This window comes from Oncorhynchus gorbuscha, linkage group LG12 (genome assembly GCF_021184085.1).
Source record: "Oncorhynchus gorbuscha isolate QuinsamMale2020 ecotype Even-year linkage group LG12, OgorEven_v1.0, whole genome shotgun sequence".
NCBI classification, from domain to species: Eukaryota; Metazoa; Chordata; class Actinopteri; order Salmoniformes; family Salmonidae; genus Oncorhynchus; species Oncorhynchus gorbuscha.
In genome coordinates this window covers 66,018,672-66,042,338 of record NC_060184.1, presented here as the reverse complement: position 1 = coordinate 66,042,338, position 23,667 = coordinate 66,018,672, and the positions used below count along the sequence as shown (strand labels likewise).

The window sequence follows — 23,667 nt, the reverse complement described above, 5'->3', positions numbered from 1 at the left end:
TTTTGGCCCATTCCCCCTGACAGAGTTGTCGTAACTCAGTCAGGGTTGTAGGCCTCCTTGCTCGCACACACTTTTTCAGTTCTGCCCACAAATTTTCTATCGGATTGAGGTCAGGGCTTTGTGATAGCCACTCCAATACCTTGACTTGGTTGTTATTAAGGCATTTTGCCACAACTGTGGAAGTATGCTTGGGGTCATTGTCCATTTGGAAGACGCATTTGCGACCAAGCTTGAGATATTGCTTCAATATATCCACCTAATTTTTGTTCCTCATGACTCCATCTATATTGTGTGAAGTGCACCAGTCCCTCCTGCAGCAAAGCACCCCTACAAAATGATGCTGCCACCACCGTGCTTCACGGTTGGGATGGTATTCTTCAGCTTGCAAGTCTCCCCCTTTTTCCTCCAAGCATAACGATGGTCATTATGGCCAAACTATTCTATTTTTTCCCCATCAGACCAGAGGACATTCCTCCAAAAAGTATGATCTTTGTCCCCATGTGCAGGTGCAAACCGTAGTCTGGCTTTTTTATGGCGGTTTTGGGGCAATGGCTTCTTCCTTTCTGACCCGCCTTTCAGGTTATGTCAATATAGGACTCGTTTTACTGTGGATATAGATACTTTTGTACCTGTTTCCTCCAGCATCTTCACAAGGTCCTTTGCTGTTGTTCTGGGATTGATTTGCACCAAAGTACGTTCATCTCTAGGAGAGAGAACGCGTCTCCTTGCTGAGTGGTATGATGGTTGCATGGTCCCATTGTGTTTATACTTGCGTACTGTTGTTAGTACAGATGAACGTGGTACCTTCAGGCGTTTGGAAATTGCTTCCAAGGATGAACCAGAATTGTGGAGGTCTACAATTTCTATTCTGAGGTCTTGGCTGATTTCTTTTGATTTTCCCATGATGTCAAGCAAAGAGGCACTGAGTTTGAAGGTAGGCCTTGAAATATATCCACAGGTACACCTCCAATTGCCTCAAATTATGTCAATTAGCCTATCAGAAGCTTCTAAAGCCATGACATTTTCTGGAATTTTTTAAGCTGTTTAAATGCCGAGTCAACTTAGTGTATGTAAACTTCTAACCCACTGGAATTGTGATACAGTTCATTACAAGTAAAATCATCTGTAAACAACTGCTGTAAAATGTACTTGTGTCATGCGCAAAGTAGATGTCCTAACCGACTTACCAAAACCTTATTTCGTTAACAATAAATTTGTGGAGTGGTTGAAAAACAAGTTTTAATGACTCCAACCTAAGTGTATGTAAACGTCAACTGTAGTAGTAATGCTTTAAACATATTGCAATCTACATAGTGAGAATAGAATAACTGTAAAAAAAAAATCAGGGCAAATATCAAATAGCATTTTTGCCTATACAGGCCAAAGCCACGTCGTGCATTATATCCACAATGTATTCAGTGCACTACATGAGGACTAGGGGGCCATTTGAGATGCAGCCTAGTGTCTTGTGTTCACTCCCAGGTGATGGCCAGCATCTTGCAGCTCAGCTCCCACAGTTTCTGGGCCAAGTCGTCATCCGAAGCTGTCCTGGAACACCTTGCAGGCGCACAGTCGCTGTTCACACACAAACACAATGAGTGTCAATGAGCAGATGTACAATAACCTACCTGATTAACGCTGTGTACCACTGAGTTCCCCTTTCCCAATATCAAACAGTATGCGTGTACCTGTAGTATCCTCCACTCTCCTTCTCCAGTCCTGGCTCCACAGCACAGTATATGGAGGTCTGAGCTCCCTCGACAGAGGACTTCGTGAATGGCCGGAACACCTTGACCGCTACCTGGACACGATTGTTCAGGTGTCTCCATAGTTCTGACTGGACCACACCCGGGTGGAGGGAGAACACACTCACACCGGTGCCTGCACACAACACACACAAGCTGGACGCTCAGTCATGTTATGATGACTAGTAGGAACAAGTTGCTTCTAGCCACAGTTACAGGGTGAGATATTTGCTCAATCTTAGGTTTGTAGGTACACAGGATTATCCATAGATCCTATAATTCTGAATAGCTAACAGAAGGTTTGAGAGTCTTAAAGTGGGAGAAACTAACATGCAGCGGTCTAAATGAACAAAGTCCTTTTCAGAATTCCCGGAGGGTGCTTTGGAGAGAAAACATGACATGGTCTATTTGAGGATCTTAACAGGACGATGTATATGTGTGAGACAGTACAGTATCCTGTTACTAATATATACACACACACACACACACACACACACACACACACACACACACACACACACACACACACACACACACACACACACACACACACACACACACACACACACACACACACACACACACACACACACACACACACACACACACACAGGTGACGGCATAAAACATCTTGCAGAGATTGTGAAGAAGAGGAAATCTTTTGAGTCAACTCCAATTCTCTCCAAGAAACATTCCGTTCTAGACCAGTTCGGCTATGGCTGTCGAGGGCAGCTCTTACCCTGCAGTCGTTTTGCCAGTGAACGTGTGCAGAGGACATTGGCCAGTTTGCTCTGTCCATAGGCCTTGACCTGGTCGTAGCTCGTCTCACTGTTGATGTCATCCAGTCTCATGCTGGTCCAGGTGTGAGCCACTGACGACACGTTAACGATGCGGGCTGGCGCCGAGCACTTGATCAGGTCCACCAACAGGTAGGTCAACAGGAAGTGACCTACAGGAAGTCAGGGGTTAGGGACAGGTCAGGGAAGGGTCAATGAGCTGGGTGTGTGCGTTATTTCTGGCAAATTTGCATGTTGTCAGTGTGTGTGTGTGTGTGTGTGTGTGTGTGTGTGTGTGTGTGTGTGCGTGTGCGTGTGCGTGTGCGTGTGCGTGTGCGTGTGCGTGTGTGTGTGTGTGTGTGCGTGCATAAGAATGTTTTGTTATCTGTAAAACTGGTAATGAACTGTCGTTAAATGATGTTCTCTTCAGTATGAATAGTTCAACAGTGTGTGTATCTTTACGGACCCAGGAAGCATGGCGAGAATGATAACCGTTTTTAAAAGAAACTGTACTTCAGCAAAAGTCAGACTCACTTCTATCCAAATCAGATTGAATTTTCGCCCTAATCCATGAATGGCTAATAGCCTTACTGCCGGAGGTTAAGACAGAGAGCAATCCACGTAAACCAGACGCTAATTAGTTCTACATTTAGGAAGGAAATAGGGGCTAATATACTGATTTACCATTTTAGCCTGCTTAAGAACATGCCTGCACTGATTTAATCTCGATAATCTGATAACGCAGACGCACCAAGTTGGCCTAGTATATACAGTTGAAGTCGGAAGTTTACATACACCTTAGGCAAATATATTTAAACTCTTGTTTCACAATTCCTGACATTTAATCCTAGTAAACATTCCCTGTTTAGGTCAGTTAGGATCACCACTTTATTTTAAAAGTGTGAAATGTCAGAATAATAGTAGAGAAGGATTTATTTCTGCTTTTATTTCTTTCATCGCATTCCCAGTGGGTCAAAAGTTTACATACACTCAATTAGTATTTGGTAGCATTGCCTTTAAATTGTTTAACTTGGGTCAAATGTTTTGGGTAGCCTTCCACGAGCCTCCCACAATAAGTTGGGTGAATTTTGGCCCATTTCTCCTGACAAAGCTGATGAAACTGAATCAGGTTTGTAGGCCTCCTTGCTCGCACACACTTTTTCACTTCTGCCCACAAATGTTCTATCGGATTGTGGTCAGGGCTTTGTGCTGGCCACTCCAATACCTTGACTTTGTTGCCAATAAGGCATTTTGCCACAACTGTGGTAGTATGCCTATGGTCATTGTCCATTTGGAAGACCCATTTGCGACCAAGCTTTAACTTCCTGACTGATGTCTTGAAATGTTGCTTCAATATATCCACATAATTTTTGTTCCTCATGATGGCATCTATATTGTGTGAAGTGCACCGGTCCCTCCTGCAGCAAAGCACCCCCACACCATGATGCTGCCACCCCTGTGCTTCACAGTTGGGATGGTGTCTTTGGTTTGCAAGCCTCCTCCTTTTTCCTCCAAACATAACGATGGTCATTATGGCCAAAGAGTTCTATTTTTGTTTCATCAGACCAGAGGACATTTCTACAAAAAGTACAATCTTTGTCCCCATGTACCTGTTTCCTCCAGCATCTTCACAAGGTCCTTTGTTGTTCTGGGATTGATTTGCACATTTCGCACCAAAGTACGTTCATCCCTAGGAGACAGAACTTGTCTCCTTCCTGAGAGGTATGACGGCTTCGTGGTCCCATGGTGTTTATACTTGCGTACTATTGTTTGTACAAATTAACGTGGTACCTTCAGGAGTTTGGAAATTGCTCCCAAGGATGAACCAGACTTGTGGAGGTCTACAAAAAAAAATTCTGGGGTCTTGGCTGATTTCTTTTGATTTTCGCATGATGTCAAGCAGAGGCACTGAGTTTGAAGGTAGGCCTTGAAATACATTCACAGGTACACCTCCAATTGACTCAATTTATGTAAATTAGCCTATTAGACATCATTTGACATCAAGCTGTTTAAAGGCACAGTCAACTTGGTGTATGTAAACTTCTGACACTGTAATTGATACAGTGAATTCTAAGTGAATTAATCTGTCTTGGAAAAATTACTTGTGTCATGCACAAAGTTGATGTCCTAACCGACATGCCAAAACTATAGTTTGTTAACAAGAAATTTGTGGAGTGGTTTAAAAACGAGTTTTAATGACTTCAACCTTTGTGTATGTAAACTTCCGACTTCAACTGTCTATATATCATAATAACTAGTGGAACCTTGAAATCGTCTATGGCCCAGGGGATTTTCCCGTTCCACTATCGGCTTGACTTACTTTGGGGAAGGGTTTAAGCTTTGGTTACACCTCAGCATTTATGGCAAATGCATTATGAAAGGGGCTACATGAATACAAGTTCATTGATTGATTTATCTTACCCAGGTGGTTGACTCCAAACTGCATCTCAAAGCCGTCCTTGGTCTTAGAGTAGGGACACATCATGATGCCAGCGTTGTTGATCAGGATATTGACTTGCTTCTCCTCTGCAAACACCAGAAAAACTGTCACTGAAAAAGCTTTCCCTCCCTCCATCTATCTATCCATCCATCCATTCCTATACCCTGAAGGTTATCTACCCTTGTTAACCAGCTCAGCGAACTCTCTGATAGACTTGGTGTCAGACAGATCCAGTTTGTGAACGACAAGGTTTTCATTTCCACAATCTTCTGTGATCTCTTTCCTGGCGCCCTCCGCCTTCTCCACGTCTCTACACGCCATGATGATGCGAGCACCTAAGAGGGGGTTCAAAGAAGTCAGAGGTTACACAGAGGTAGGTCATAAAAGGTTACTAGCACACGGGAGGACAAATGTGAGAGATGTTCATTTGTGTTTAAAATCCCTGAACATCATAGAATGGATCATTCTCAACGGTTTAACAGAATATCATAGAGATCTCTAAAAACACAAGCTTCATATCTGTTTACAGAATATTCAACTGTTCATTTCACAGTGTTTGTCAGTAAAGAAACAGGCAACAGTATAAACTGTGTTTCTCATCTTCTCTTGGCAAACAATGGACTGCTCATCCTATTTTAATGAGCCCAGCCCTGCTGAGAGAGCCTATGAGGGGAGACACACACACACACACACAATAGCTGTGGTGGCCCAGTAATTATGGAATAGAAGACCGTCATTATTCCATGGGAGTGTTCCGTCTGGAAGCTATCAAAGTGCCTTTGTTCCCCTCTCTCCGCTCCGATGTGGGGATCGAAATGGTTTCCCAAATTCCCTGGCAGAGCAACCAATCATAATTAAAACACAAACGATAAACAAACAATTAAGAGGGAAGTTAGAGTTTGAGTTGAGCCAATCGCACACACAGTGATGATCCAGGGTGATTTCATGCTGACAGCCTTTATTTGACGACGTTTATTTGTTCCACATGGGTAAGTAGTGTGTGTGTGTGTGTGTGTGTGTGTGTGTGTGTGTGTGTGTGTGTGTGTGTGTGTGTGTGTGTGTGTGTGTGTGTGTGTGTGTGTGTGTGTGTGTGTGTGTGTGTGTGTGTGTGTGTGTGTGTGTGTGTGTGTGTGTGTGTGTGTGTGTGTGTGTGTGTGTGTGTTCATTGGACATTGCAAACATTTTTTTTAATTATCTAGCTGTTGTTTATAGTACATAATTAACACATTTAGTTATTCTATTTTATTTTACCATCACAGCAATTTTCATTGAGTTAAATTAAAATATACATTTTGAATTTGACGGACAGAGGAAGGTAACTTGAGGATTCTAGTTTCAGATCTTTAAATTAAAGACTGTTTTCCAGTAAGCCAAGAAACAGAGTGTGATGCACGCAAGGATTTGTCTTGGCCCAGCCTGTCTAGACATATTAAATAAAATAGTATTGGTAATACAATTATATAGATATTTTAATATAACCTCTTTCATCTATTTCCTCTAGCTTACTTGACATCGTAAAGTATGATCAATATTTCCTTATAGAACAAATTACTTTAGGAAATAAAATGACAGACGGTTATGAATCTTTCGTTCCCAGCTCTAACCTCAGTTGTGAATGAGTGAAACGTCATTCTGATAGTCTTTTAACAGACCCCCGATGCTTGCAATACACACACACACACATTCCCACTCACACACAAACACACAGTTGTGTTTTGTAAGAGGAAGTTGGTGCCACACAGAGCTTTTCAAGTGCAGCCAACGGAACAAATCAGACCACGTACATAGAACCAGCTTTCATCTCCCTCTGTGTGTGTGTGCATGTGTGTGTTTGCGTGCGTGTGCGTTCCATCGCATGCATAGGACGGATGTTTAGCGGTCTACTCTGACAATGCCCTCTCTGTCTCCACCTCTCCTGGATCCTTAATGACTGCTACTTAGAATATCATTAGGCTAAAAGGTGCCCATACACTCGGTTTAGAAAAATATAGATTTTGTCCCTCTTGAGACAGCATAGTAACAATTCTGACTATTTTGAGGAAAGCTAAGAAAAATCTATGAATCTGTAATTCATTTGGAAGTTTTTGCCAAGGAGGTCTTGGTCACACAATTTTACATCTAACTAAGATGTTTGGTGCAGAATTTTCTCAAGTGAAAGCATTTGAATAAAAACTAGTCGTCTCTCGTTGAAGGACAACAAATACTTAATTGAAGAATCCTGTCCATAGTTCCCACTCCTACTAGGAGTCCTACCAATCACTGGCGAAGGATGTAGACTTCGACTTGTGTGTGTTTTTTTGTTTAACTATCCTTGGGTACCAGAAGTCCTGATAGTAAAACAAGGAAAATTTGTGCAAGGCGGGACATTTTGCCGGTCCTCACAAAAAAATGTTGCTATTTTAGGCTTAGGGGTAAGGTTTAGGGTTATATATAGGGTTCGGGGTTAAGTTTAGGCTCAAGGTTAGGAAAAATAGGATTTTAGATGGGAATCAATTCTTTGGTTCCCACAAGGATAGCAACGCAAAACTGTGTGTGTGTGTGTGTGTGTGTGTGTGTGTGTGTGTGTGTGTGTGTGTGTGTGTGTGTGTGTGTGTGTGTGTGTGTGTGTGTGTGTGTGTGTGTGTGTGTGTGTGTGTGTGTGTGTGTGTGTGTGTGTGTGTGTGTGTGTGTGTGTGTGTGTGTGTGTGTGTGTTCTCTACCTCTCTTGGCCAGGTCCCTGGCTGTCTCTTTGCCGATTCCAGTGTTAGCTCCTGTGATGATGACAGTCTGACCGTCCAGACGCACGTCACATGACCAGCGGCCACAGAAGAAGTTCCTGACAGAGTCACATACACACAGCAAGAGAGAGTCAAATACACAATCAACACAGTCAATCAACACAGTTGAACAAACAGTTGAAATCGTTTGGAGGATGTGGTAAGACAGCTTATTACAGAGACAGGAAATGTAGTAATATTACAACATAACACAACAACATACAATACACATATTACACACACACACCAGTGGAGGCTGCTGAGGGGAGGATGGCTCATAATAATGGTGGAACGGAGCAGTAGGAATGACATCAAACACCTGGAAACCATGTTTGATGTATTTGATACCATTCCACTGATTCTGCTCCAGTCATTAACACGAGCCCGTCCTCCCCAATTAAGGTGCCACCAACCTCCTGTGACACACACACAAACACCACATCATCAGAATGTCAACTTAATTTAGATGTCAGCAAGACAGTTAAATAACTAGCTACTAGTAAGAATACTAGCATTAAGTACTGAACCAAATTATGAAATGTAAATTATTCGACTTATGATTAATTGGAAATAAGTGAAAAAGGTTATGATCTTCTATGGAGCATACGACTAGATTAAATATTAATTCAGTAAATCGGCTACCAAACCTTGATAAATAATAGATTTAGTAAAAATCAATAATAATTTGTTATGAAGTAGAAATATGTTTTTGTTTTAATTTACTTTACAGTTTTTCTCAATCGCTTTGGCTCAATTCTCAAATTATTATTTTATTTTTCAAAACAATATTTTCAAATCTCTGAACAATTAGTTTATTTTTTTCACACCGGATTTGACATTCTTATTAATTAAAGCAAATTGCACGTGTTTGGTCACTTGTGTGCAAAAGAGTAAACACAATTGTCTACAATTTGCACAATGGCTACATGCACATGGCTGATCAAACCTGATGAGCTGATTCTCAGTGAAATTGTCATACTCTTCACAACATTCTTTCATCGTGTGAGCCATCACGTGCAAAAAGATCCATTCAATGAGCAAAATCTGTCTGAGATACATGCATCTTCCATAAATATCTATGACATGGAATGTGTGTGATGTCTGCTAAATTGGCAAATTACCTGCCAGGTGACATAGTAATGAAATAGGAATCACAATCTTACCAATCAAGTTTGGAAGCATATATATGGAGCTTGCCCACAGCACAATCACTACCATTTATGAACATGGAGGAACGTCACAACCCGGGAACAGCAGCTACATGCTCGTGGAGGAGAAATAAGAAGATGTGTAAGAGTGGTTGGTGGGGGTGTTAGGGGAAGACATAATAGAGGAAGAAGGCAAAGAATAAGAGTCCCTGATGAAATCAGAGCCACAATTGTGGACCATGTCATAAACCACGGTCTGACAATGGAAGAAGGATGGTCGGAGAGTACAGCCTAATGTAAACAGGTCCACAGTGTTAAGAACCATGGTGTTACAATGGAAGAGGCTGGTCAGAGAGTACAGCCTAATGTAAACAGGTCCACAGTGTTAAGAACCATGGTGTTACAATGGAAGAGGCTGGTCAGAGAGTACAGCCTAATGTAAACATGTCCACAGTGTTATAAACCATGGTGTTACAATGGAAGAGGCTGGTCAGAGAGTACAGCCTAATGTAAACAGGTCCACAGTGTTATAAACCATGGTGTTACAATGGAAGAGGCTGGTCAGAGAGTACAGCCTAATGACAGAGCAGCTCTACATGTCATATATCGGACTGCACAACGACCTCTACATGTCATATATCGGACTGCACAACGACCTCTACATGTCATATATAGGACTGCACAACGACCTCTACATGTCATATATAGGACTGCACAACGACCTCTACATGTCATATATAGGACTGCACAACGACCTCTACATGTCATATATAGGACTGCACAACGACCTCTACATGTCATATATAGGACTGCACAACGACCTCTACATGTCATATATAGGACTGCACAACGACCTCTACATGTCATATATAGGACTGCACAACGACCTCTACATGTCATATATAGGACTGCACAACGACCTCTACATGTCATATATAGGACTGCACAATGACCTCATGTTGATGACAGAGCAGCAGTATTCAGCCTCATAGCCAACAATTCCATCAGGCTAAGAGATCCAAAGTGCAATCATAAATTATGACTATATTTGCAAATATCAATGGTCAGCATTTCCACTACAGACAGATAAAAACATGATTTTTTAAATGACTAAGAAACAACTGTACAAGGTGCCATTTGAGAGGAATAGTGACAGAGTGAAGGAGCTGTGGCACCAGCATGTCCAGGTAAATCATTGGTGTGCGCATGGTATACTGTACTTCAATGATGCCTGTATATACTTCTTGAAGTTGTAGATGCCCATAAGAAAACATTTGTACTTTACTAAACTGTCTGATTCCATAATAGGCTGACTTTATATTTTGTTTCTGTGTTACTATACAGAGAACAATGGAGCTGGAAGGACACAAAACGACCCACATTCTTGTTTTTGTGGAGAGGCTGGGTTCAATCTGGCCAAAGGCAGGAGGCGTGGCCACAACCTCCATGGATGCAGAGCCACAAATGGCACACCAGGCCAACATGTGGGCAGTATTACAATGTGTGCTGCCATTTCTGAGAATGGTGTGAGCACACATTCCTCACATTGGGCCCTATAACACTCAACTTCTCCTGGCCTTCCTAAATACACTTTACAGAGACCTAATACCAGAACACCAACGAGGTTAGGTTAGACCAGATTTGCCAAATGATGTAATTGTGTGGAATAATGTCAGCTTCCACCAAACCAACATTGTTAGGGAATGGTTTGCTGCACCTGAAAGGAAGTCAATGGCTCTTCTTTCACCATCCTCCCCATTCCTGAATCCGGTTTTTTTTTCAGCATGAAGGTGGAAAGTATAAGACTATCGGACACAAGATCAGATGTCTCTGTTAGATGCCATGAATGCTGCTTGGGAGGACATCACAGGCCATCGTTGCAGGGGTTGGTTACGCCACGCAAGACGAGACATTTTGACCAGTACGGCTCACACGATGACAAAACTTTTCATTTTGGTGGCATTGGCCAATTTACTGACACAATTCGGTTTTTGAGGCATGAATGAAATGTTTTGGGTGAGTTACCACATTTTGCAGACATGCAATAGTTGTGATGTCCCGCAAAACAGTTGTGACAATTGCACTTAGTTTAGAGAACGTTAAGACTGTTTCAAAGAAATTAGCCAAAGCGATTGAGAAACTGTAACATAATAAACTAGCCCAGAGGTCTCCAACCCTGTTCCTGGAGAGATACCCTCCTGTACATTTTCACTCCAACCCCAGTTGTAACTGACCTGGTTCAATGTATCAACCAGCTAGTTATTAGACTTAGGTGTGCTAGAATAGGGTTGGTGAGAACCTACAGGATGCTACCGCTCCATTAACAGGGTTGGAGAGCCCTGGACTAGTCTAATTGCAATTTAATGTCAATACACTATAGTGGTAACCATTTGTTCAATGTTTCATAATTACAACAGTAATAACAGTTCGAATTTGAAGAAGAAAAATTGTTCTGTACACTGAAAGAGAAAATGACTGCCACCAGAACATCTTTGTTTTCCCCAATATAAGTAGTCATTGACCTACCTGATTGAATGCATTCCTTTCCCAGTGACCAATCTTTCTCTTCAATACCCCAAGTTCATCTAAACAAGTTTCCTCTCAACTCTAGGTTGTATCAATGGATACATTCCTCCGCGTTGCAGCCCGCCCACCCGACATCTGTCACACTATGGGTGCGTTCCAGCCCGTCGTTGTGCTGCGAATATTTTTATTTTATTACCATAATAAAATAGTAGTGGTTAATAGGGAACTGGTTTTGTTTGCCTGTTTGAACAGTGAGTAAATTAATGAATTAATAAAATGTATTTTGACATTTTAACTTATTCTCCAGATGTTGTGAGATCTTACAATATGCTCCGCACGACTTTATTGAATTGCTGTCTCGAACGAATGACTTGCTCAGGGGTCCTCTTTTGACCAATTTCCCCGGGAGTGGAGTGAGATCAATTCAAGGCATTTATTGCCTTTTATTTGATCAGTTCATTGATCGGATACTTTCAGTTTAACAATTCGGATAGCCTACCGGTAGTCAATTCAGGTTTTGTAAAGGCCTAGCTCACAATGTTTGTTCCTTTTCCCTTGAATATAAAAGGGCACCAAACGAATTGGCTGATTATGGCAGTTGACATTACTACACGTTTCGCCCTGAACAAGGTATGGCACACCTTGTCAGTCAGAGAACAAACATTTACAAATATGTCCTAGTTAGAATAATATAATAACTTAAACTTAATAACTTACATTTTCTGGGGGGAAAAATAGTCACACACATCCTGAGTGACTAACATTGTTTGTGGGACGAGGTCAACAGAGTATCCTGTAGAAAACTCACAACCTTTCCTTTTTATAATCCGAGGTTCAGTTGGTTACATCATCGTCATCTTCTACTGCTGTTACACTGTGTCAATGTGCAGATCGAGCGCTCATTTTAAGACTTCTTGTGGTTTGAAGCTTTGACCACTAGATGTCCCCATAGGCCAATTTTAGTGATACTTGTCAGCCTATTTTAGTCGTGTTCTAATAGATAATTAATGTAGAGAAAGCTATTGCTGGTCTAAATAATAGTCAGAAAGCCTAAATTACTCCCAACAAGAAAAGGCAGAATGTTGGTATAGCATTTGATAGCATTTTACTTTCTCCAGAAAGCACAGGAATCAAAGGTGTAAAAACAGAAGAGAATTACATGATTTAGTTCAACTGAATATTTGACAATTAGCTTTCCTTGTCCAGTCAGTCTCAGATAGTTTACTGACTGCAACACTAACTCTACACATTCTATAACCTATCTGTACCACTTCCACCTGCACTCACCATCAGCCACATCATACATCACCTGTCTGTCTCCCTCTTCACATTTAGCATTTGACATAGTAGGACTTATGATAGCAATATTTTCTCAGTATTTGACGTGACAGAAAGAAGCAATTTGGTGTAAAGATTATTATTAGCATTAATATTGGGTGTCTGTTCATCTCCAGCAGATGCCCAGTAGATGACAGCTAACAGCCCAGAGTTTGAGAGCGGTGCCTTCATCACTACCAGCCCTGGCACACACTGCCTGTGCACAACCACTGAAAGAGAGAGAGAGAATTATTTTATTTTACACCCTTATTTCATGGGTAATCAAGTACTGTACATATTAGGGTTCAGGGTCAGGGATGAGAGGTGAAAGGTCACTGACCTATAGTAACCCCCAGAGGTGAGTTCAGAATCAGGGGTCAGGATGCAGTACAGAGTGGTGTAGGCTCCTTCTGCTGGTGTCTTGAGGAAGTAGCTGAACTTCTTAAACATGAGCTGTAGGGGGCGCTTTATGTGACGCATCAGATCAGTGTTCACTACCCCCGGGTGGACTGCATAGGCTGTCACACCTAGAACTGTTAATACACACACACACACACACACACACACACACACACACACACACACACACACACACACACACACACACACACACACACACACACACACACACACACACACACACACACACACATTGTTCAAGTACCCAGGGCCTCTTTGCTCTATTTCAACCGCAGAGTGTTGGTGGTTGAGACACGAGACACTCACACTGGTGTACGCTTAGATCCATTCTCTACAGGATGCTACATGCATGGAAACACACACCCATACCCACCCGCGGTCCTCTTGGCCAGCTCTCTAGTGAACAGTATATTAGCCAGTTTGCTCTGGACGTAGGCCTTGACAGGGTGGTATTCTTTCTCACTGTTCAGGTCCTCAAAGTGGATCCTGCCCATGGCGTGAGCCGATGACGACACAGTGATGACACGGGAGGGGGCGGAGTGCTTCAGCAGATCCAATAGGAGGAAAGTCAGGAAGAAGTGACCTGGAAAAAGGAAATAGTTCATAAGGATAGGTTTCAATCAATGGCAATCAATCAATGATAATATATTCTCTTTATGTGGCAATGGAAAAAAGTGTTGCTTGCAGTCTTGTTAATAAACCAGCCGTTCTGTCTCGTACCCAGGTGGTTGACTCCAAGCTGCATCTCGTATCCATCTACAGTGGTGCTGTAAGGACAGGTGGCCACACCTGCATTGTTGATCAGGAAGTGAAGCACCTTCTCCGCTGGGGGACAAAAAGAGTCAGAACACCTCTGTATCGGAGCCCTGACAGTATGGTGTTTAATAGGTTTCACAGTATATGGTGTTGTGTGTGTGTGTTTTAACCCACTGTTGTAGATGTTTTCAGCAAATTCACAGATGGACTTGGTGTCAGCGAGGTCAAGCTTCCTGGCTTCCACCTTGGCCCCTCCCATTTCCCTGACGATGTCACTGACCGCAAGCTCCGCCTTCTCCATGTCCCTGCAGGCCAGGATGACGTGTGCACCTAGAGTAAGAGAACCCCTTTTTTATTCAATTATCTTCACACTTTTAAAACGTATCAAACTGCCATACTGTCCATGATGTCTAGCACATTTCTGACACTTCAGTAGCCTTTAAAACTCCCAGCATACACTGCAATGCACCCCCACTGGTTCCTACCTCTCTCATTACTAATATACCCCGAAAGTCTCTTTCCATAGAGAGATCATATTAGTGTGTACAGACAGAGGTTGGCAATACTGACTTCAGTCCCGTGACGGTTGTGGGGGTCGTAGAGCAAAACAGTCTCATCTTTCCATTGAGGGGTCATAAGAGTTTGGAAGCTACAGATGTTTCAGAGAGAAGACCAATTTCCGGTATGTCTCCTGGTCTGACAAACAATGTTGTAGCTCTGCCACCTTTCACCGCAGATACAGAAGGCCGACATCGGAGGATGTGGTGGGATACTTCCGGCGCCGACTGAGATGGCCGCCTCGCTTCGCGTTCCTAGGAAACTATGCAGTTTTTTTTTTTTTACGTGTTATTTCTTACATTAGTACCCCAGGTCATCTTAGGTTTCATTACATACAGTCGAGAAGAACTACTGAATATAAGATCAGCGTCAACTCACCATCAGTACGACCAAGAATATGTTTTCCGCGACGCGGATCCTGTGTTCTGCCTTACAAACAGGACAACGGAATGGATCGCATGCAGCGACCCAAGGAAACGACTCCGAAAAAGAGGGAAACGAGGCGGTGTTCTGGTCAGACTCCGAAAAAGGGCACATCGCGCACCACTTCCCAGCATTCTTCTTGCCAATGTCCAGTCTCTTGACAACAAGGTTGACGAAATCCGAGCAAGGGTGGCATTCCAGAGGGACATCAGAGACTGCAACGTTCTCTGCTTCACGGAAACATGGCTTACTGGGAAGACGCTATCCGATGCGGTGCAGCCAACGGGTTTCTCCATGCATCACGCTGACAGAAACAAACATCTCTCTGGTAAGAAGAGTGGCGGGGGCGTATGCCTCATGACTAACGGGACATGGTGTGATGAAGGAAACATACAGGAACTCAAATCCTTCTGTTCACCTGATTTAGAATTCCTCACAATCAAATGTAGACCCACAGCCGTATATATCCCCCCCCCAAGCAGACACATCGATGGCTCTGAACGAACTTTATTTAACTCTTTGCAAACTGGAAACCATTTATCCGGAGGCTGCATTCATTGTAGCTGGGGATTTTAACAAAGCTAATCTGAAAACAAGACTCCCTAAATTTTATCAGCATATCGATTGCGCAACCAGGGGTGGTAAAACCTTGGATCATTGTTACTCTAACTTCCGCGACGCATATAAGGCCCTGCCCCGCCCCCCTTTCGGGAAAGCTGACCAGGACTCCATTTTGCTGATCCCTGCCTACAGGCAGAAGCTAAAACAAGAGGCTCCCACGCTGAGGTCTGTCCAACGCTGGTCCGACCAAGCTGACTCCACACTCCAAGACTGCTTCCATCACGTGGACTGGGACATGTTTCGTATTGCGTCAGATGAAAATATTGACGAATACGCTGATTCGGTGTGCGAGTTCATTAGAACGTGCCTCGAAGATGTCGTTCCCATAGCAACGATAAAAACAGTCCCAAACCAGAAACCGTGGATTGATGGCAGCATTCGCGTGAAACTGAAAGCGCGAACCACTGCTTTTAATCAGGGCAAGGTGTCTGGTAACATGTCCGAATATAAACAATGCAGCTATTCCCTCCGAAAGGCTATTAAACAAGCTAAGCGTCAGTACAGAGACAAAGTGGAATCTCAATTCAATGGCTCAGACACAAGAGGCATGTGGCAGGGTCTACAGTCAATCACGGACTACAAGAAGAAACCCAGCCCAGTCACGGACCAGGATGTCTTGCTCCCAGGCAGACTAAATAACTTTTTTGCCCGCTTTGAGGACAATACAGTGCCACTGACACGGCCTGCAACGAAAACATGCGGTCTCTCCTTCACTGCAGCCGAGGTGAGTAAGACATTTAAACGTGTTAACCCTCGCAAGGCTGCAGGCCCAGACGGCATCCCCAGCCGCGCCCTCAGAGCATGCGCAGACCAGCTGGCCGGTGTGTTTACGGACATATTCAATCAATCCCTATACCAGTCTGCTGTTCCCACATGCTTCAAGAGGGCCACCATTGTTCCTGTTCCCAAGAAAGCTAAGGTAACTGAGCTAAACGACTACCGCCCGTAGCACTCACTTCCGTCATCATGAAGTGCTTTGAGAGACTAGTCAAGGACCATATCACCTCCACCCTACCTCACACCCTAGACCCACTCCAATTTGCTTACCGCCCAAATAGGTCCACAGACGATGCAATCTCAACCACACTGCACACTGCCCTAACCCACCTGGACAAGAGGAATACCTATGTGAGAATGCTGTTCATCGACTACAGCTCGGCATTCAACACCATAGTACCCTCCAAGCTCGTCATCAAGCTCGAGACCCTGGGTCTCGACCCCGCCCTGTGCAACTGGGTACTGGACTTCCTGACGGGCCGCCCCCAGGTGGTGAGGGTAGGCAACAACATCTCCTCCCCGCTGATCCTCAACACGGGGGCCCCACAAGGGTGCGTTCTGAGCCCTCTCCTGTACTCCCTGTTCAACCACGACTGCGTGGCCACGCACGCCTCCAACTCAATCATCAAGTTTGGGGACGACACAACAGTGGTAGGCTTGATTACCAACAACGACGAGACGGCCTACAGGGAGGAGGTGAGGGCCCTCGGAGTGTGGTGTCAGGAAAATAACCTCACACTCAACGTCATCAAAACTAAGGAGATGATTGTGGACTTCAGGAAACAGCAGAGGGAACACCCCCCTATCCTCATCGATGGAACAGTAGTGGAGAGGGTAGCAAGTTTTAAGTTCCTCGGCATACACATCACAGACAAACTGAATTGGTCCACTCACACTGACAGCGTCGTGAAGAAGGCGCAGCAGTGCCTCTTCAACCTCAGGAGGCTGAAGAAATTCGGCTTGTCACCAAAAGCACTCACAAACTTCTACAAATGCACAATCGAGAGCATCCTGGCGGGCTGTATCACCGCCTGGTACGGCAACTGCTCCGCCCTCAACCGTAAGGCTCTCCAGAGGGTAGTGAGGACTGCACAACGCATCACCGGGGGCAAACTACCTGCCCTCCAGGACACCTACACCACCCGATGTTACAGGAAGGCCATAAAGATCATCAAGGACATCAACCACCCGAACCACTGCCTGTTCACCCCGCTATCATCCAGAAGGCGAGGTCAGTACAGGTGCATCAAAGCTGGGACCGAGAGACTGAAAAACAGCTTCTATCTCAAGGCCATCAGACTGTTAAACAGCCACCACTAACATTGAGTGGCTGCTGCCAACACACTGTCATTGACACTGACCCAACTCCAGCCACTTTAATAATGGGAATTGATGGGAAATGATGTAAATATATCACTAGCCACTTTAAACAATGCTACCTTATATAATGTTACTTACCCTACATTATTCATCTCATATGCATATGTATATACTGTACTCTACATCATCGACTGCATCCTTATGTAATACATGTATCACTAGCCACTTTAACTATGCCACTTTGTTTACTTTGTCTACACACTCATCTCATATGTATATACTGTACTCGATACCATCTACTGTATGCTGCTCTGTACCATCACTCATTCATATATCCTTATGTACATATTCCTTATCCCCTTACACTGTGTATAAGACAGTAGTTTTGGAATTGTTAGTTAGATTACTTGTTGGTTATCACTGCATTGTCGGAACTAGAAGCACAAGCATTTCGCTACACTCGCATTAACATCTGCTAACCATGTGTATGTGACAAATAAAATTTGATTTGATTTGATTGAGATGCAGCCCATGCGTCTAGCTTAAACAGGCCGAATGTTATGGGGATGTTTTTATTGTGCTGATTCGATTTCCACGGTGAGGCATATATCAAATCAAATTGTATTAGTCACATGCGGCGAATACAACAGGTAATATATAATACAACAGGTAATATATAATACAACAGGTAATATATAATACAACAGGTAATATATAATACAACAGGTAATATATAATACAACAGGTAATATATAATACAACAGGTAATATATAATACAACAGGTAATATATAATACAACAGGTAATATATAATACAACCTTACAGTGAAATGCTTACTTATGAGCCCCTAACCGACAGTGCAGTTTAAAAAATACGGATAAGAATAAGAGATAAAAGTAACAAGTAAGTAAAGAGGAGCCGTAAAAAAAAAAAAATATATATATATATATATATATGCAGGGGGGTATATGGACTATAAGGGAGACAAGGGAAGCAATAGAATGTAAGATTGTACGGTCTACCTCTCTTGGCCAGGTCCATGGCGGTCTCCTTGCCAATGCCAGTGTTAGCTCCCGTCACGATCGCAGTCTTCCCATCCAGACGAACATCAGACGACCAGTGCTTCGTGATCAGGGACCTTGAAGAAGAGAGAGCCAATATGATAAACAAATAAGCTGTTTGACATTTGTTGTTGATATTGACTGGGACAACACAATTCGTTACATTAATATTAAATTATATGAATCGCAGTTATTTTCTCTTTGATGGTCTTACATCTATTTACAGTAGAACCATAGGGATTGATTTTACATCTATTTACAGTAGAACCATAGGGATTGGTTTTACATCTATTTACAGTAGAACCATAGGGATTGATTTTACATCTATTTACAGTAGAACCATAGGGATTGATTTTACATATATTTACAGTAGAACCATAGGGATTAGTCTTACATATATTTACAGTAGAACCATAGGGATTGGTTTTACATCTATTTACAGTAGAACCATAGGGATTGATCTTACATCTATTTACAGTAGAACCATAGGGATTAGTCTTACATCTAATTACAGTAGAACCATAGGGATTAGTCTTACATCTATTTACAGTAGAACCATAGGGATTAGTCTTACATCTAATTACAGTAGAAACATAGGGATTGATTTTACATATATTTACAGTAGAACCATAGGGATTGATTTTACATATATTTACAGTAGAACCATAGGGATTGATTTTACATCTATTTACAGTAGAACCATAGGGATTGATTTGACATCTATTTACAGTAGACCCATAGGGATTAGTCTTACATCTAATTACAGTAGAACCATAGGGATTAGTCTTACATCTATTTACAGTAGAACCATAGGGATTAGTCTTACATCTAATTACAGTAGAAACATAGGGATTGATTTTACATATATTTACAGTAGAACCATAGGGATTGATTTTACATATATTTACAGTAGAACCATAGGGATTGATTTTACATCTATTTACAGTAGAACCATAGGGATTGATTTGACATCTATTTACAGTAGAACCATAGGGATTGGTTTTACATCTATTTACAGTAGAACCATAGGGATTGGTTTTTACATCTATTTACAGTAAAACCATAGGGATTGATCTTACATATATTTACAGTAGAACCATAGGGATTGGTTTTACAGCTATTTACAGTAGAACCATAGGGATTGATCATACATATATTTACAGTAGAACCACAGGGATTAGTCTTACATATATTTACAGTAGAACCATAGGGATTTATTTTACATCTATTTACAGTAGAACCATAGGGATTGATTTTACATCTATTTACAGTAGAACCATAGAGATTGATTTTACATCTATTTACAGTAGAACCATAGGGATTGGTTTTACATCTATTTACAGTAGAACCATAGGGATTGATCTTACATCTATTTACAGTAGAACCATAGGGATTAGTCTTACATCTAATTACAGTAGAACCATAAAGATTGGTCTTACATCTATTTACAATAGAACCATAGGGATTAGTCTTACATCTAATTACAGTAGAACCATAGGGATTAGTCTTACATCTAATTACAGTAGAACCATAGGGATTGGTCTTACATCTATTTACAGTAGAACCATAGGGATTAGTATTACATCTAATTACAGTAGAACCATAGGGATTAGTCTTACATCTAATTACAGTAGAACCATAGGGATTAGTCTTACATCTAATTACAGTAGAACCATAGGGATTGGTTTTACATATATTTACAGTAGAACCATAGGGATTGGTCTTACATATATTTACAGTAGAACCATAGAGATTAGTCTTACATCTAATTACAGTAGAACCATAGGGATTGGTCTTACATATATTTACAGTAGAACCATAGAGATTGGTCTTCCGACTAGCTTGGAAGGACGGTACCGTGCAGTACCGAAGAGCCCTTACTGCTGCTCGATCGTCCTATTTTTCTAACTTAATTGAGGAAAATAAGAACAATCCGAAATTCCTTTTTGATACTGTGGCAAAGCTAACTAAAAAGCAGCATTCCCCAAGAGAGGATGACTTGCACTTTAGCAGTGATAAATTCATGAACTTCTTTGAGGAAAAGATTATGATTATTAGAAAGCAAATTACGGACTCCTCTTTAAACCTGCGTATTCCTCCAAACCTCAGTTGTCCTGAGTCTGCACAACTCTGCCAGGACCTAGGATCAAGAGAGACGCTCAAGTGTTTTAGTACTATATCTCTTGACACAATGATGAAAATAATCATGGCCTCTAAACCTTCAAGCTGTATACTGGACCCTATTCCAACTAAACTACTGAAAGAGCTGCTTCCTGTGCTTGGCCCTCCTATGTTGAACATAATAAACGGCTCTCTATCCACTGGATGTGTACCAAACTCACTAAAAGTGGCAGTAATAAAGCCTCTCTTGAAAAAGCCAAACCTTGACCCAGAAAATATAAAAAACTATCGGCCTATATCGAATCTTCCATTCCTCTCAAAGATTTTAGAGAAGGCTGTTGCGCAGCAACTCACTGCCTTCCTGAAGACAAACAATGTATACGAAATGCTTCAGTCTGGTTTTAGACCCCATCATAGCACTGAGACGGCACTTGTGAAGGTGGTAAATGACATTTTGATGGCATCGGACCGAGGCTCTGCATCTGTCCTCGTGCTCCTAGACCTTAGTGCTGCTTTTGATACCATCGATCACCACATTCTTTTGGAGAGATTGGAAACCCAAATTGGTCTACACGGACATGTTCTGGCCTGGTTTAGGTCTTATCTGTCGGAAAGATATCAGTTTGTCTCTGTGAATGGTTTGTCCTCTGACAAATCAACTGTACATTTCGGTGTTCCTCAAGGTTCTGTTTTAGGACCACTATTGTTTTCACTATATATTTTACCTCTTGGGGATGTTATTCGAAAACATAATGTAAACTTTCACTGCTATGCGGATGACACACAGCTGTACATTTCAATGAAACATGGTGAAGCCCCAAAATTGCCCTCGCTAGAAGCATGTGTTTCAGACATAAGGAAGTGGATGGCTGCAAACTTTCTACTATTAAACTCGGACAAAACAGAGATAATTGTTCTAGGTCCCAAGAAACAAAGAGATCTTCTGTTGAATCTGACAATTAATCTTAATGGTTGTACAGTCGTCTCAAATAAAACTGTGAAGGACCTCGGCGTTACTCTGGACCCTGATCTCTCTTTTGAAGAACATATCAAGACCATTTCGAGGACAGCTTTTTTCCATCTACGTAACATTGCAAAAATCAGGGATTGGTCTTACATATATTTACAGTAGAACCATAGGGATTGGTCTTACATATATTTACAGTAGAACCATAGGGATTGGTCTTACATATATTTACAGTAGAACCATAGGGATTGGTCTTACATATATTTACAGTAGAACCATAGGGATTGGTCTTACATATATTTACAGTAGAACCATAGGGATTGGTCTTACATCTAATTACAGTAGAACCATAGGGATTAGTCTTACATATATTTACAGTAGAACCATAGGGATTAGTCTTACATATATTTACAGTAGAACCATAGGGATTGGTCTTACATATATTTACAGTAGAACCATAGGGATTGGTCTTACATCTAATTACAGTAGAACCATAGGGATTAGTTTTACATATATTTACAGTAGAACCATAGGGATTGGTCTTACATATATTTACAGTAGAACCATAGGGATTAGTTTTACATATATTTACAGTAGAACCATAGGGATTAGTCTTACATATATTTACAGTAGAACCATAGGGATTAGTCTTACATATATTTACAGTAGAACCATAGGGATTAGTCTTACCGGATCTTTTCCATCTCTGTGTTTCTGATAGAAAACTGATATCCTCTTGGGAGACTTCAGAAATCCCCTCTTCAACCAGTCTGTCTTTCTGTCCACTCACAGAAACGGATGTGCTAGAGGACGCTGTGTGTCGAGACTCTTGTGTGTGTGTGTGTGTGTGCGCATGCAAGCGTATATATATGTGTGTGTGTGTGTGTGTGTGTGTGTGTGTGTGTGTGTGTGTGTGTGTGTGTGTGTGTGTGTGTGTGTGTGTGTGTGTGTGTGTGTGTGTGTGTGTGTGTGTGTGTGTGTCATGTCTCCAAATTGTTAATAGTCTATTGATAGGCCCCAGATAAACCATTCTTTCATCAGGGGAGAGTTGTGTCTAATTCATTACTGTGCCTTAGAGAAACTCTTTCTTACAAAATGTATTTCTGAATAGTAACAGTATTCTGTGATAAGTAGAAACGTGGAAGGAGTTAGTCAAGAGACAGCCAGCCGGAGGCTCCTCCTATTAGTGGGCCACCATGTTTTATCCTGACCATGTGACTGGACTGTTAAAACCTAATGTCACATGTATGGTTAGTAAAATCCCAGGTCCCTACATAAGAATGGAGTCTCACACTTCCATACAGGTTCTGTTTCACCTCAGGTGTAATTCAAGCCTGTCTAAACAGCAGGTGAAGATATTCCAGTTTCAGCATTTCTGACTGCGAAGTTTCTGGTAGTTTCCAGGTGAGAACTTGCTGCCCTGTGTCACCAGCAGCGAACTAGAACACTACAGGAAATGCAGTGTGTGTATTTGTTTGTGTGCAATACATGTAATACAAGTAATACATCCTTCACTAGGTGGCATCATAGTTTAGTGCCAATGTTCTCCAATACATTACCCTCTAAATCTACACATTCTCTATTCTTATGTTCTCTAGAAGCAGCTGAGTTGAAGGCATCTGATGTAAACCATGTGCAGGCTAGTCATAACTTCCTGTTTTCACAGACAACAGAAAATACCCTACTCTCTTGGTGGGCCTCTGGTTCTCAATGGCACACACGCACGTACACTTGCACGCAAACACAAACGACCCAAACCAGGCCCTAAATCAGCATCTCCAGCCCTTCTCATGTGGTTTTAGAGAAAATAGCCCTATCCTAGATGCTACGCAAGCTAAACGTGGCCAATGCTACGTTGGCCCTATACTGCCAGCCATCTTGTGTGATAATGAAATACTGTCAGTCTGTCTGTCTGCATTGGGACAGTGACAGAA

General features: G+C 42.1%; 2 protein-coding genes across 5 annotated transcripts; both read right to left on the bottom strand.

Annotated features, from left to right (window-relative positions):
- Positions 1-979: 979 nt before the first annotated feature.
- zgc:112332 (uncharacterized protein LOC553712 homolog) lies at positions 980-12,264 on the bottom strand. 4 transcript variants are annotated; one of them, XM_046292662.1, is made up of 8 exons: positions 11,392-11,452; positions 8,881-8,974; positions 7,661-7,776; positions 5,141-5,296; positions 4,943-5,047; positions 2,485-2,694; positions 1,689-1,881; positions 980-1,575 (listed from the first exon to the last, which is right to left on the bottom strand). In XM_046292662.1, exons 2-8 carry the CDS (start codon positions 8,943-8,945, stop codon positions 1,473-1,475), a joined length of 948 nt encoding a protein of 315 aa, XP_046148618.1. In that variant the 5' UTR covers positions 8,946-8,974; positions 11,392-11,452; the 3' UTR covers positions 980-1,472. The 4 variants fall into 4 exon arrangements, with proteins under 4 accessions (XP_046148618.1, XP_046148619.1, XP_046148620.1 ...); XM_046292663.1 differs by having other exon boundaries at positions 8,881-8,981; positions 11,392-11,416; XM_046292664.1 differs by lacking the exons at positions 8,881-8,974; positions 11,392-11,452 and adding an exon at positions 12,109-12,264.
- Positions 12,265-12,479: 215 nt separating this feature from the next.
- On the bottom strand, positions 12,480-22,557 carry si:dkey-73n8.3 (uncharacterized protein LOC100150965 homolog). Its single transcript, XM_046292666.1, has 7 exons — positions 22,424-22,557; positions 18,607-18,722; positions 14,059-14,214; positions 13,849-13,953; positions 13,502-13,711; positions 13,049-13,241; positions 12,480-12,938 (listed from the first exon to the last, which is right to left on the bottom strand). Exons 1-7 carry the CDS (start codon positions 22,435-22,437, stop codon positions 12,836-12,838), a joined length of 897 nt encoding a protein of 298 aa, XP_046148622.1. The 5' UTR covers positions 22,438-22,557; the 3' UTR covers positions 12,480-12,835.
- Between the last annotated feature and the right edge of the window lie 1,110 nt (positions 22,558-23,667).